Source organism: Zootoca vivipara, chromosome 16, assembly GCF_965207765.1.
Source record: "Zootoca vivipara chromosome 16, rZooViv2.hap1.1, whole genome shotgun sequence".
In the NCBI taxonomy this organism is placed as follows: domain Eukaryota; kingdom Metazoa; phylum Chordata; class Lepidosauria; order Squamata; family Lacertidae; genus Zootoca; species Zootoca vivipara.
Window position 1 is genome coordinate 40,401,912 of NC_142599.1, and position 13,479 is coordinate 40,415,390.

Genomic DNA, 13,479 nt, shown 5'->3' on the forward strand with positions numbered 1-13,479 from the left:
ATTTAAACCAACACAGAAGGGTTGTTAGCAGACAACTTAAACATGATTGTTTTGACAAGGTATAGCTCCCATATTTCAACTATGTAAACACACAACATGTCAGTGTGAGACCTCCAGCCAATCATGCTTATCTATGGGGAATCATAGAATCATAGAATCATAGAGTTGGAAGAGACCACAAGGGCCATCCAGTCCAACCCCCTGCCAAGCAGGAAACACCATCAAAGTATTCTTGACTTTGTCATGGATAGTTGAAGCCTTGGCAAGGCTTTTACAATGATCCGGTTATTTGACAGTGCCCTTGCTCAGTTTCCCTTCTCATATTCTAAAAAAAGAAGAAAAGTAAATAGATCAGTGGTTGCCACCTTGGTGCCCTTTCAGTGCTGTTAGAGTCCTACTGTCCCTGATCATTGACCAAAGGCCCAATAGTCCATCATTGCTCTATCTTGCTCAGCAATGTCCACACGGATACGCAGTGACTCTCTAAGGTTTCAGGAAGGGAGTTTACCTTTGCCCTAGCTGGAGATGCTGGTGGTTGAACTTGGGACATTCTGCATGCCAAAGAGGAGTTCTGTCGCTGAGTGATGGTTGTTCCCCTGCTGAAGAAAGATTCCGGTCCTCATGGCCTTCCAGGTGTTGTTAGACTCTGTCAGGCTCAGCATGGCCAATTGTCATGGCCAATTGTCAGCATGGCCAATTGTCAAGGATGGTGGACTCCAAAAACATCTGGAGGGTCAAAGGCTTCCCGCTCTAGACTGGCCTTCCCCAGCTTGATGCCTTCCGCAGTCTACAACTCACACTCTCCTTGACCACTGATGATATTGGCTGTGTTGCTGAGCTATGGCTGTTCTCCTGCTTAACTAGAGCTGGTTTCAACAGAAACAGAAGAGTCTGCCTAATAACAAGTCAGATCTACCTTAGTACAGTGGTACCTCGGGTTACAGACGCTTCAGGTTACATACACTTCAGGTTACAGACTCCACTAACCCAGAAATAGTATCTCAGGTTAAGAACTTTGCTTCAGGATGAGAACAGAAATTGTGTGGCAGCGGCGCGGTGGCAGTGGGAGGCCCCATTAGCTAAAGTGGTGCTTCAGGTTAAGAACAGTTTCAGGTTAAGAACGGACCTCGAGAACGAATTAAGGTACCACTGTATACACTGACTGGCAGAGGGTCTCCAAGGTTTTGGGAATGGGTCATTCCAGCACCTACCCAGAGGTGCTGGGGATTGAAATCAAGAACGACTGAGTACAAAGCTGTTTCTCTACCACTTAGCTATCTCATTTCATTTTCATTTATTGGATTTATATATCTCCCTATTCTTAAGCAAAAGAAGGTGTCTTATACCACACCAGAACACTGGCCTGTTTTCCTCCATATTGACCATGTTAGGGATGGGGAAACTGTGGTCCTTCAAATGTTACTGACCACACCTTTCCATCACCATTGGCCATGCCAGTGGAGGTTTATGGGCACTGGGAGTTCAACAACATCTAAAATCCAGATTAGGGAAGACTGTCCTAAAATATAGGTGAGCAATCTGCAGTATGGGCATCAGAAGTGCTTTGATAATACTTTTGTCTGGGCCTGTAACCCATGTGGTATGAAGAGTACTGTATCTTAACAACTGTTGCTGGACTCAAAGTCCCATATACATGGCAAAAATAGTGGTGTGAGCCATACTCTATTTCGGAGGCTTGCTTCCCCTCTGCCAGGTTTAGGCCAGCTCAGTCAGCAATATCCCCTTTCCTAAATGGAGTTTGTATCTGGCATACTTTGTAGCAGCTCAGCTTAAACCAGTGTATGTAAATTAAATTGGCTTTCCATACTTAAGATTGCACCCTAACTTTGTTGGCAGTTTTGTTGCTAGTAACAGCTGCTCTGCCCAAGGAGCTCCTTTAGGGATGGGCAAGGCTGTCAATTTTGCTTTCTCTTCATTTTTCATATTTCCTAGCCTTAAGTTCAATTCTCCACATTTCTGCATTGGTTTGCAATTAATTTTTTCCCTTTTAAAAGTTCTCGTGGAAGTTCATCAGCAATATTTTTTTCTGCACATTTCTCATTGATTGGACACACTTTCCCCTAATATGTATAAATTATTTGCAAAGCGAATTTCTCAGCCATAGTGCATTTTTGTATGTTCATTTCACTGATATATGCATCCTATTTTCACGCTTTCCGCAAATATATGCATTTTGGTACACATTACTTGGCTGTGGACTTGCATTGCAAAACTTAAAGAAATGCAAGTTTCTAATGGAATAAAATATTCATTGTTAACAGTCAGTTACTGTTTCAAAGGACACCTGTGTTTTGGTTCATAATCTGTTTTTGGAAAGTGTGGATTAGGTTGGTTTACCATTAACTGAGAGATGAATCTAATTTCTTCCCCATCTCTCCTCTGCCAGTGATGGGTCTGGAAGGTGGGGGAACTCTTATTGCCCATCACTTTCCTGCTGAATGTGAAGTTAGCCCAATGAAGAAATGGTTGCCTAAGACATAATCTGGTGTTGACATTCCCGCTTGGACATGTGTTTTAGATCCAGTTCAGATAGATGCCACCAAGTTGATTCAACTTGTCTCTCTCTCAACATGGGTGGGGATACACGGCTGCATTATTTACTAGGGTTTTGTTTTTTTGTTTTTTTTAAGCCATGGGAATTTTACCAAGGGCAAATGACAAATAAAATGTAGGGTGGAGTTTAAGAAGAGTGAGTGAGAGAGATTATGATATACCAGGAAGGCGAACGACTCATACTTCATAATAAGCAAAAAATAAATATGTCCAATTAATTGGGGCAAAGATAGAGATAATAGATCAAATGCTAGTTGAGAAATAATTAAATCTCAAAGTGGAAGGCGGTACGCCTCGCATCCTGTGGCCTGCGCCTTGGAAAAAGGATATAAAAGGCCAGACTTCACAGCCTCTTCACCAGCAACTCTCAAGCGCATCTCTTCATTTCTGCACTCAAGAGAACCAGGTAAGAGGAACATTCTTGAGAGTCTCCCTGCCTCTCTCTCTCTCTGTCTCTCTCAAGTTCTGCCTCGGAGGAAGCAAGCCTCTGAGTGCTGGGAATGGCAAGTGGGCAGAACTGCTCTTGCACACAGGTGCTGCTTGTGGACCTCTCCCTGGGACCTTGGTGGGCCACTGTGAGAGCAGGTGGGCCACTTTTGGCCTAATCCACCATTAGGTAAATCCATGGAGAATCTATCTATCAGCAGCTACCAGCCATGACGGCAATGTTCTACCTCTACTGCTGGTGGCAATATGCCTCTGAAAAGCAATTTCTGGGGACAGCGAGTGGGGAGAGGGCGGCTGCCTTCTGGGCTGTCAATGTGAGGACAGGAAGCTGGACTAGATGGGCCTTTGGCCTGATCCAACAGCAGAGTTCTTCTTAGGTTCTTTGGCTGCCACTGAATGTTGCTTGAAGTGAAGTTCTGAGAGGGATTAGAAGGTTCCTGACGGGGTGAGAACCTGCAAAAAATTATGAGAGAGGGAAAGATAGCTTTGCTTAGTTCAGAAGATAGATAGATAGATGAGAGAGAGAGAGAGAGAGAGAGAGAGAGAGAGAGAGAGAGAGAGAGAGAGAGAGAGAGAGAGTCTCTGTATGCCAGGGATGAGGAACCTGTAGCCCTCCAGATATTGTTAGACTCCAAATCCAAACAACCCACAGCCAGCAAATGGACAATTGACAGGGAGGATGGGAGTCAGAGAGCAACATATGGAGAGCTACAAGTTCTCCATGCCTGCAGCCCAGTAAAAAGTTAAGGGATAGCTTTTAGTCGAGCAATAGAGCCTGTTGAAGGTCCCAGAGGAAATCCACTCACTCCACCCCAGTTCAAAGGGATCTCAGATGACAGAAGCTGAGCCCTTGGAACATAGTCAATCAACCAGAAGAAACCATGCTAAGATAGACCCAATGGGCTGTATACTGTACAACATTAATACTATTCAGAGGAGACTCAATGGGCATGACTCATTCCTTGTCCCCTCTACAAGAATCCCAAATTGTTTCAATTTTTTAAAACAACAACAACAGGTGGTTGCAATTTGGCTGCTGTTGCTTTTTTTATCGGGAGGTTTGTAGACTTCTTATGGTTTTGGAGATGAACAACAACAAAACTTAATTCAAAAATTAAATCTGGCCTAGTGAGATTGAACTTGAACGATCTCTCTCCCCCCCCCTCTCTCTGTGTGAGAGAGAGTTAATTTGCTCCTGTGTTACCATCTCTTGACAAAGAACCTCAAAGCCACGCCTGGTGTCGGTGAATAGATGTTCCATACCAGCCTGTTGTTTTACATCAGTTAAGAATTTTGCCCTTGAGGTCTCACAATTAAGATTGTGTGTGCTTACTCATTAACTATTCTGGCTCACCTCCTAAGCTTTCGAAACCAAAGATCGTTGCTTTGATGATTATAATAATATATTTTTAATGCCTTGTTTATTTTCAGAGATAACATCACTGTGTAGAGATAAATTGTCATAGTTAATGTAGGACGTAATTTCCATACTAGAAGAGTGGATAACATAATAATTGCCTTGTTGGGTCAGGCTAAAGATTTGCCCTGGCATTCTAGGAGATACAGTAGCTAGCCGGTGCCTGACAAGCTAGCTCTCTACATGCATGCAGGAACACATTTTGTGTGAAGCAGCACCCTACTTGTCTAAATCAAGCATTCTGTTTCTCACTGGGGATAGAAAGATACTTAGGTGCCTTCTAGGAAGCAGGAGATGGTAACCTTGTAACCATTTCTACATTCATGCATGTAGGCCAGGCTGAGAAGAGGACTGCAGTCCAAAAGTCAAACAGTGAGCAATAGTCTGAACAGAACAAATCAGTAAACCCTCCAAAATGCATTATTATAGGTGTTAAATGCCACATATTGCATCTTCAATGGGTTTTCTTTTAAATCATAGTTTTTCTAACATGGTCGTTTTCCCTAGATCTTGTCCCCATCTTATCATTGTTGCTTTTGTTAATTCATCTTTAGTTTCCCATTCCAATAATAAATCGTAGAGATGTTTTATATATTTATCCTTACCCCTTATTAATATTTTATCTAATTCAGAAATTTCTTTATTAAAGCCATTTTAAAAAAATCTTTTTGGATTCTTTGATTTACCAGTATTTGAAAGAATTGCAACCAACTATTCATGTAAGATTTAACTGCATCATATTCCCTTAATTAATTTCCCATCTACCTCTTCTAATAAATTTTTGTAGGATGTGTATATCAGGAGAAATGTAGATTTAAAAAAATGCACAGGCATATCTGTATGAAGAAATAGCCTGCAACTTTCAGCATAATTGGGGAGGACTAGAATTTATATTGGAAAAGTGAGAAACTTAAAAGTGGTGGATTCAACCTGCCCTCCTCCACACTACATTGCCTTTCTGCACCTCCTTCCAAACTAATGAATAGCTTTTCTCCTTGTTGTTGTTCCCCAGGCTCACCTCCGTCCTTCAGACATGTCTTTCTTCTCTCAGTCTTGTGTCCCATCCTGCTCCATCCCGTGCAGCAGGCCTTCCCATGGCATTGGACATTGTGGCATCGGCGGTGGCATCGGCGGTGGCTTCGGCGGTGGCATGGGGGGTGGCATGGGGGGTGGCATTGGGGGTAGCATTGGGGGTGGGATCGGGGGTGGGATCGTCAGCTATGGCGGCGGTGGCGGCGCTGTGTCATCCAGCAGCCTTGGTGTCGTCCCCGGTGTCCCCCAGTCCTGTATCAGCCAGATCCCACCATCCGAAGTGACGATCCAGCCAGCTCCAATTACATTGACCATCCCAGGACCCATCCTGTCTGCCAGCTGTGAGCCTTTGGCCGTTGGAGGCTATTCCCCATGTGCTAGTGGCTATGGAGGTGGCTATGGAGGTGGCTATGGGTATGGAGGCTCTGGAGGCTATGGCTACGGTTCTTCCCGCTATGGACTGGGGGGCTCTGTAGGTGGGTACCTGGGCAGATCCAGCTATGGGTCAAAGCGCAGGCAAAGCATCTGCGGGCATCCCTGCTAAGCTCAAATAGATTATCCATCGGGATCTGGGACAACCTGGGAACCTGACAATCGTGACTGAAATCGGCAACTGAATTTAAGGACCTGAGCTTTCACAAGTGCTGAGCTGCGGCAGTTTCAAGCAGAAGCTGTGATTTGCTCTGTGCCTCTGAAATCTGTACCATGACATTCACACTTTGCACTTTTACTGAAAGACATTGCATTGTCTCTGGTATTTATTATCCACCCCCTCTGCTTGCTTTTTGTGTTAGATGCAGGAAACCTTCCCTAAAGGAAGGCGGGACAGAATGTACTTCACCACATGCTGGTTGTGTCATGTAAAACTATATTCTATGCTGTTGTAATACAAACATCTCCCCCCCCCCCCAATATCGCTTTCCCCCCTGCTCGATTAAAGCTTTTGTTGCAGCACAGTCCTTGTTGTCCTGAAATGCTTTTCTCTTTCCTGTGGTGGGAGGGGGGGTAAGTACTGTAATTTTAAAGTTCCATGTAGCCTCCAAGGGTTGCCCCCACTTAGAATGAATTGCAGCAGTCAAGCCCTTGGGGGAACGAGCTGCCGGTGTAAGGGAAGAATGGTGTTAGAAGCTGAGCCTCCTGAAGACTCTCTTGGCTCTACAAGCATTGGGGTGATGCTCAACAGCAACCCCTAGGATTGGCAGCCAGCACAATACTCCTACATTTGACTGAATCTGCTTAAAAGGTCACTGCAACCAAGGGCTGGAGTTTCTGCCTTCTAGATCAGGCAAGGGAGAAAGAGAGACTCCTAATATTTGCTTACACCAACCCTGGCCAATCCAGTACTGCATGCCTCTACCGTTAGCCAATGAAAAGGCCCACGTTCCACATTCCTATCCTCACAGTTGCCTGAAGACGACTCTGGATTCCATTTCTGCCCTTCTCCTCTTCCCACGTCCTAATCCCTGAGCATGTTACACATTATCTTTCCGGATCATTTAATCCTTCAGCAGATTTTCAAGAAAGACAGTTCTCTCTCTCTTTTTAATTCACTCAAGTTAAACACAGTGTTCCTCCAGCCCACACAAGCTATTCTCCACAGCCCACACATCCTTTAACTTGCTCGGCTGCTTCCCTGGAACAACAGAGTCATCTCACCTGAAGCAGAAGGTGCACATTCAACTTGAGGAACACTTACGATACTTGAGTACAGGTTTTACATCTTAGTAGTTACACTTTACTTTCAACGAGGGCTGTGCACCTGTGTACCCAACTGGGTGAGCTGCACACCTGTCTGCTATTATCTTATTTATTATTTTATTGAATAAAACGTTTGATTGCAACCTCAAACTGGCTTATAGAAAGATAAACAATGCTGGTTGCGTTCAACTAGTGACCTCTGTACACTGCTAGTTGAGCTTCACCCTTCTATGTTACTCACATGTAACCTTCAACAAGTGTACAATTTGTGTACCTCTGTATGCACCAAGACGAGCTGTACATTCCTAGGTTATTCACTTGCAATGTGCAATGGGGGCACAGTCTCTGCATACACAATTAATTGAGCTGTTCAACAAGTTACACTCTTTCACGCAGACTATTGTACACGTGGAGAGGCAGCTTGTATCTGTGTTCAATGTAACGTGAACAAGCCTTTCATCTTAACTGTCTCTGCTTCTGCTTCTAGAATTCAGAACTAGAATTTAATAATTCCAGGTCTGATCCATTCTAGTCCAGTTCTGCTTAATTGGACTGGGTCTGGCCTAGTGAGATTTCCTGTTACCTAAAATCCTCCCCCCTTTTTTTCTTTTGAACTAGAGATCCCAGGGGTTGGACCAGGGATCTCCTACATGCAAAACAAACAAACAAACAAACAAACACGTGTTCGGCTCCTAAGCTGTGAGCTCTTGAAAAAAGAATATAGGAAGCTGCCTTTGACTGGTGATTGGTCCATCCAGTCCAGTACTGCCAACTCTGATTGGCCACTGCTTCTGAGAGTGACAGTTAAACTATAATAGGAACATAGGAAATGCTTTGTCGCTGCATTGGGCCAATGGCCCTTCTAGCCCAGTTTCCTGTTTTCACAGTGGCCAATCAGATGCCAATGCAGAGCCCACAAGTAGGACCTGGATGCACAAGCAAATCTTTCTTTCCATGTTCCCCAGAAATTGCTCTTCCGAGAGATACTGCTTCCAACAATAGAGGTAGTACATAGCAAATAAATCAGCTTAAGAAGAGCCTGCTGGATCAAACCAGTGGCCCACCTAGTCTAGCATATCACAGAAGCTAACCAGATACCTCAGTGAGAGAGCTGCAAACAAGATCTGAGCTCAACAGCACTCTCCTCACTCACAATTGCTGACAACTCGGATAGCTCAGTTGGCATGAGCATGGAGCTGCTGAGTTGCAGGTTTGATCCCCTTATGGGACAGCTGCATATTCCTGCTTTGCAGGGGGCTGGGCTAGATGATCCGCAGGGCGCCTTTCAACTCTACAGTTCTTTGATTCTGTGAATCCATACAAGCCTCCAATGGATGCAGATCATCGTGATCATGCCTATTAGCCATCTAATCTTCTTTTAAAGCCATCCAGGTTGGTGGCCATCAAAGCAATTCGTGGGGTTGGGTTTCCTAGTTTAACTATCATTATAATCCCTTATGTTTTCAGTTTTCAGTGGGTGAGTGCCACGCCTCATGCAAAGATGTTTAGCACCACCCACATGCAAGAGGGAAGTGGAACAAGGCTTGTGGGTAGGGAAGGTCTGTACTGCCTTTTCTTGTCCTGCTTCAGTTTTACTGGGGCTCCAATTATTGGTCCAGTTTTTCCTGCGGAGTTTTTGAAAGAATGTACAGAAGCTCCACACTTAAAAAGCATCCCTGGGGTACCCACCTTTTACATAACATAAACATCTCCAAATCTTTTCACTATACTTCATATGGTAAAATGCCTACTTTCTTTCCATATTTACTGCAAAATATAAGCAATTTGTGAGCACTTTCTGTGTTGCAGAATCCAAAGGATGTGCCCACTGACTAGGAGTTGCATTCTGATCTGCAAGCAGGTTTGGAAGCATCAGATTGGGTCAGTCGATAGTATTTGTGGTTCTCTACCTTCTGTTTGGCCACTGCTCTGGGACACTTCTATTTTGAAATCCCAATTTATGGACCAGACACCTGACTTTCTTTGTTTCTCTCCAATTCTTCCCTCTACTCCCTGTTGTTGTTGTTTTGGAGTGGAGGGAACCATTATTTTTTAAAAGGAAAAAAAAAACAGATACAGGAGTGATTATCATGATGCTGCAAAAGCTTTAATAGTAAATGGGGAAATCAAAAGGATACATGTTCCAACAGTAATTTATACAACAAGAACAAGAACAGTGATCAAGTAGAAGGAGAAATAAAATGATGTGCTGGGCTTTGATCCTCTGGCTCTAGCGAGTGCAAGCAAGTTGTACAAACATATTCTAGCAGGGGTGGCAGACACCCGTTCAAGGACTAGCTATAGCCCCTGTCCCCAGGATTCCACCAATTTTGGTGGTGACAGCAAACACAAACATGTTTTAACGGAGAATAAATGCTGGAGGTAGGTCCCTCTGTGTGCCCCATGTTTGTGTGTTCTGTGTATGTTTGTATCCTGTGTGTGTCCATAAATGTATCTGTATGTGAGCAGGGGTGTTGCCACAAACCCCACGGGCATGCAGCCCTCCCACCCTAAGGGGGGGTGGACAAGGGTGAATGCAGCCCCCACACTGAAAGAAGAAGCAAGGTTAGCCACCCCTGTGTGACAGGATGAAACGGCAGAGAGCAAGAGACAGATATCTGGGCTTGGTTCTCACAGGTGAAGAACACCTTGAACTTCAGCCAGAATTCCAGGTATGCATAACACCTGAAACGCTATGGATTCAGGCATGGATTCTTCTTTGTTTTGACAGTTCGTGGTTGTTCAGATCATCGTGGCTGAGCTTTGGTTTAGCAGGGGTATCTGCAGATGCTTTGTCTACGTCTCGGTGAACAGATGCCCCCAATTCCACTTCCAAGGCGTCCATAGCCTCCTCCGTAACCTCCATAACCTCCAGAAGCACATGGGCTGTAGCCTCCCACGGCTAAGGGTTCACAGCTGGCAGACAGGATGGGTCCAGGGATGGTCAGCACGACCTGAGGTGGTTGGATCACCACTTCAGATGGTGGGATTTGGTTGACGCACGAGGGGTGGACTCCAGACAGCACCCCGAGGCTGCTGGCTGAGACTGCGCTACCCCCTCCAAAGCTGCCATAGCCGATGCCCCCGAAGCCTGAGCCGGCACCACACCGTCCAAGACCAATGACAGGTTTTGAGGCGCAAGATGGGATGGCGCAGGATGGGCCACAAGATGGGATGTAGCAAGACATGTTTTGGCACGGGAGGTGAATCTGAAAGGACACGTTGAGAAAGGCCCAGATTAAGACATAATTTAGAGTAAGTCTACAAATGGCAAACATGGATATTTACTCATTTAATTATAAAACTGAGTTACTCACCTTCCTGCCACCCAAGGTGGTAAACTATGAAGATGGATTGTATGGTTCTGGGATTCTTGAACTGACGGATCTCTTATCAGTGATTTGGGTTGAAAGAAAAGCTGTTTGGTGGTGGGGGATCAGTTATAAGAACATAAGAAGAGCCTGCTGGATTAGGCCAATGGCCCATCTAGTCCAGCATCCTGCCCTCACTTTCCCCACTCAAATGCCTCTATAGGAAACCAGCAAGGAAGAGCTCTCTCCCCTCCTGTGGTTTCCAGCAGCTGGCATTCAGAAGCTTTGCTGCCTCCAACATTGGAGGGAGAGCACAGCTATCATGGCATGTAATCATCAAAAAGCTGTAAAAGAGGATTTATCTAATCCTCTTTTAATGCTATCTAGGTTAGTGGTCATCACTGCCTCTTGTGGGAGTGAGTTCCATAGTTTAACTATGTGCTCCTTGAATAAGTACTTTCTTGTATTGAATTGAAATTGCAATCCTTACATTTTTTACAGGAGGCTAGCATAGAAGCTAAAGCCTTCAAGACCTCAAATCTAACTTGAAATACAAGTAACTATGAGAGGGAGATGGTTAAATGTATACACAACAAGAAGAATAAGAAGTTCTGATAAACCTGTAACCCTCAAAGCTGCAGTGTTGCTGACAGCTAACTTGTTTTCTCTCTCTAGGAAATGCCACTGGCTAATTCTTTATCTAGCAATAAGCTCTTGGAATGCAGAGTACAAGCTATGCTTGTCTGAAATCTGCCTAGGGCAGAGTGCTGTGGGAGCGCTCTTGGGTGGTTTATATCTCTCCTTAGCAATATTGCTTTGAAATAAAGTGGTATTGGCAGATTTTTATCCCTCAATTGAGGCCGACGTCTTGTTTTCTTCAACAGCTAGTTTCTGCACGCACGCATCTTCCTTCTTTCCCCAAGGACAACATTAACCATCCCTTGTTCCTCATCAAATAATTGATCTGAGGACTGTATCCTCATCAGGGCATTTGGTTTTGTCCAACACCAAGCCTGTTTCTGCTTGGAATTGGTTTTATTTTTGCCTCTCTCACCAAATTTGGTGGTTATGGGTGCTTTTCCTTGGGGGAGAGGAGAAAAAATGCTTGAGGCTGATGATGGATCAAGTCACCCCATTTTTGTGTGTGTATGTGTGGTAATTGTTTTCACCCCCTAAACAAAGCTCCCAATATGATCTGCAATAGTCTGTATCCAACTAAATTCTACTCAGAGCAGAGCCATTGAAATCACTACATCTAAGTTAGTCGTGTTGATTAATTTCTTTTCTTCAGCTCTACATACTCCTAATATGTTCATTAATTTCAGTCGGACTACTCTGAGTGGAATTAACGTTGGCAACAACCCAGTAGATCTAACGTACAATGAAATAGACAATAATTGGGGGGCAGGGGGCAAATGCATGTATTAAATTAAACCGCAACAACAACATCACCTTCCACATATATGTCACAAGGCAATGCTCGCAATATAATAGATAAGCTAAAAACAGTTTAAAACAGCACAAAAAATAACAACAAATATATAATAAAAGCAGTAAATTTGGGTAAAGAATAAAATGAGAATTCCCTGGATGCCTAGATCCATGATTGGGGACAGGTACTATTTGGTGAAAGGATGCGGGTGGCGCTGTGGGTTGAACCACTGAGCCTAGGGCTTGCCGATCAGAAGGTCGGCAGTTCGAATCCCTGCGACGGAGTGAGCTCCCGTTGCTCGGTCCCTGCTCCTGCCAACCTAGCAGTTCGAAAGCACATCAAAGTGCAAGTAGATAAATACGTACCGCTCCAGCAGGAAGGTAAACGGCCTTTCCGTGTGCTGCTCTGGTTCACCAGAAACGGCTTAGTCATGCTGGCCACATGACCCAGAAAAACTGTCTGCGGACAAACACTGGCTCCCTTGGCCTATAGAGTGAGATGAGCGCGCAACCCCAGAGTCATCCGTGACTTGACCTAATGGTCAGGGGTCCCTTTACCTTTACCTTTACTATTTGAGAGCCCCAGCAGAAATTTAAAATCAAAAAACATGCTGCAAAGTAAAGCATGGAAATAAAGGCTGTTAGACCTTTAAAATACCTAAGTTCTTTCCAAAAATTTCTCACTTCCCTTAATATAGAAAGAGACCACATGTTTTGTAAGTTTAAAATGATTTACTTACAAACTCTTCAAAAGGTCAGAGTTGTGCTTTTCCATACAGCAGCAAAAAAAAAAAAAACGCAGGCAGTGCAACTTAGTTTCAAAAATGGTAAGAGTTTCTAAATTATTTGAATAGAAACACAAAGATGACTTGCTAAAGGCACACCGTCTGAGCTTTGTGCCCAGAACAAAGAGACCTCATTCCTTCCAAGATGAGGGGGTGTGACCTAGCTAAGCCTGGCAGGACAGCTTACTCTATGGTCTTAACTCCTTCATGCATTAATTAGAGTTGAGCATGTTGATTAGATGAAGCTGGATTTGCCCCACAAAAAGACCCTTGCATGAAATCCTGGATAGGCACTGACAGTGCAGATGATATCAAAATAGATTGTCTCACTCAGTATAAGGCAGCTTCCTATGTCCCTAACATTCGGAGAGCCACATATTTGCCCAGCCCTGGATGAAATGCTAAGACCTTCAGAGAACAGAACTCAGTTCATAGAACAAAGAACTTCAGGCTTCTGGAGTGTATCACAGCCATTGATAGAAAGAATGTGACTGGAGTGGGACTTACCCGAATCTTGAGAGTGCTGAAATGAAGAGAAGTGGTGGAGAGCTCAGGGATGTTGTTGAACATGCCATGAGGAATGGTGCCTTTTATATCCTTCCAGAGGAATTCTAATGGGTGTGATACATGATCTGTGCCTGAGGATTTAATTATTTCACAACTAGTCGTTTCCTTAAAATGTTATCTGCATGTTTAATCTTAAACCCCTATGCATTAAATAATGGTACGTTACAAATTATTATGCGGTGGGGATTTTTGTTTTTGCCACCTTTGCTCATTTTAG

General features: G+C 44.2%; 1 protein-coding gene across 1 annotated transcript; it reads right to left on the reverse strand.

The window, feature by feature from the left end:
- Window positions 1-9,260: 9,260 nt before the first annotated feature.
- LOC118077797 (uncharacterized) lies at window positions 9,261-13,270 on the reverse strand. The gene is made up of 2 exons (XM_088659325.1): window positions 13,203-13,270; window positions 9,261-10,377 (listed from the first exon to the last, which is right to left on the reverse strand). Exons 1-2 carry the CDS (start codon window positions 13,263-13,265, stop codon window positions 9,937-9,939), a joined length of 504 nt encoding a protein of 167 aa, XP_088515451.1. The 5' UTR covers window positions 13,266-13,270; the 3' UTR covers window positions 9,261-9,936.
- Window positions 13,271-13,479: the final 209 nt, after the last annotated feature.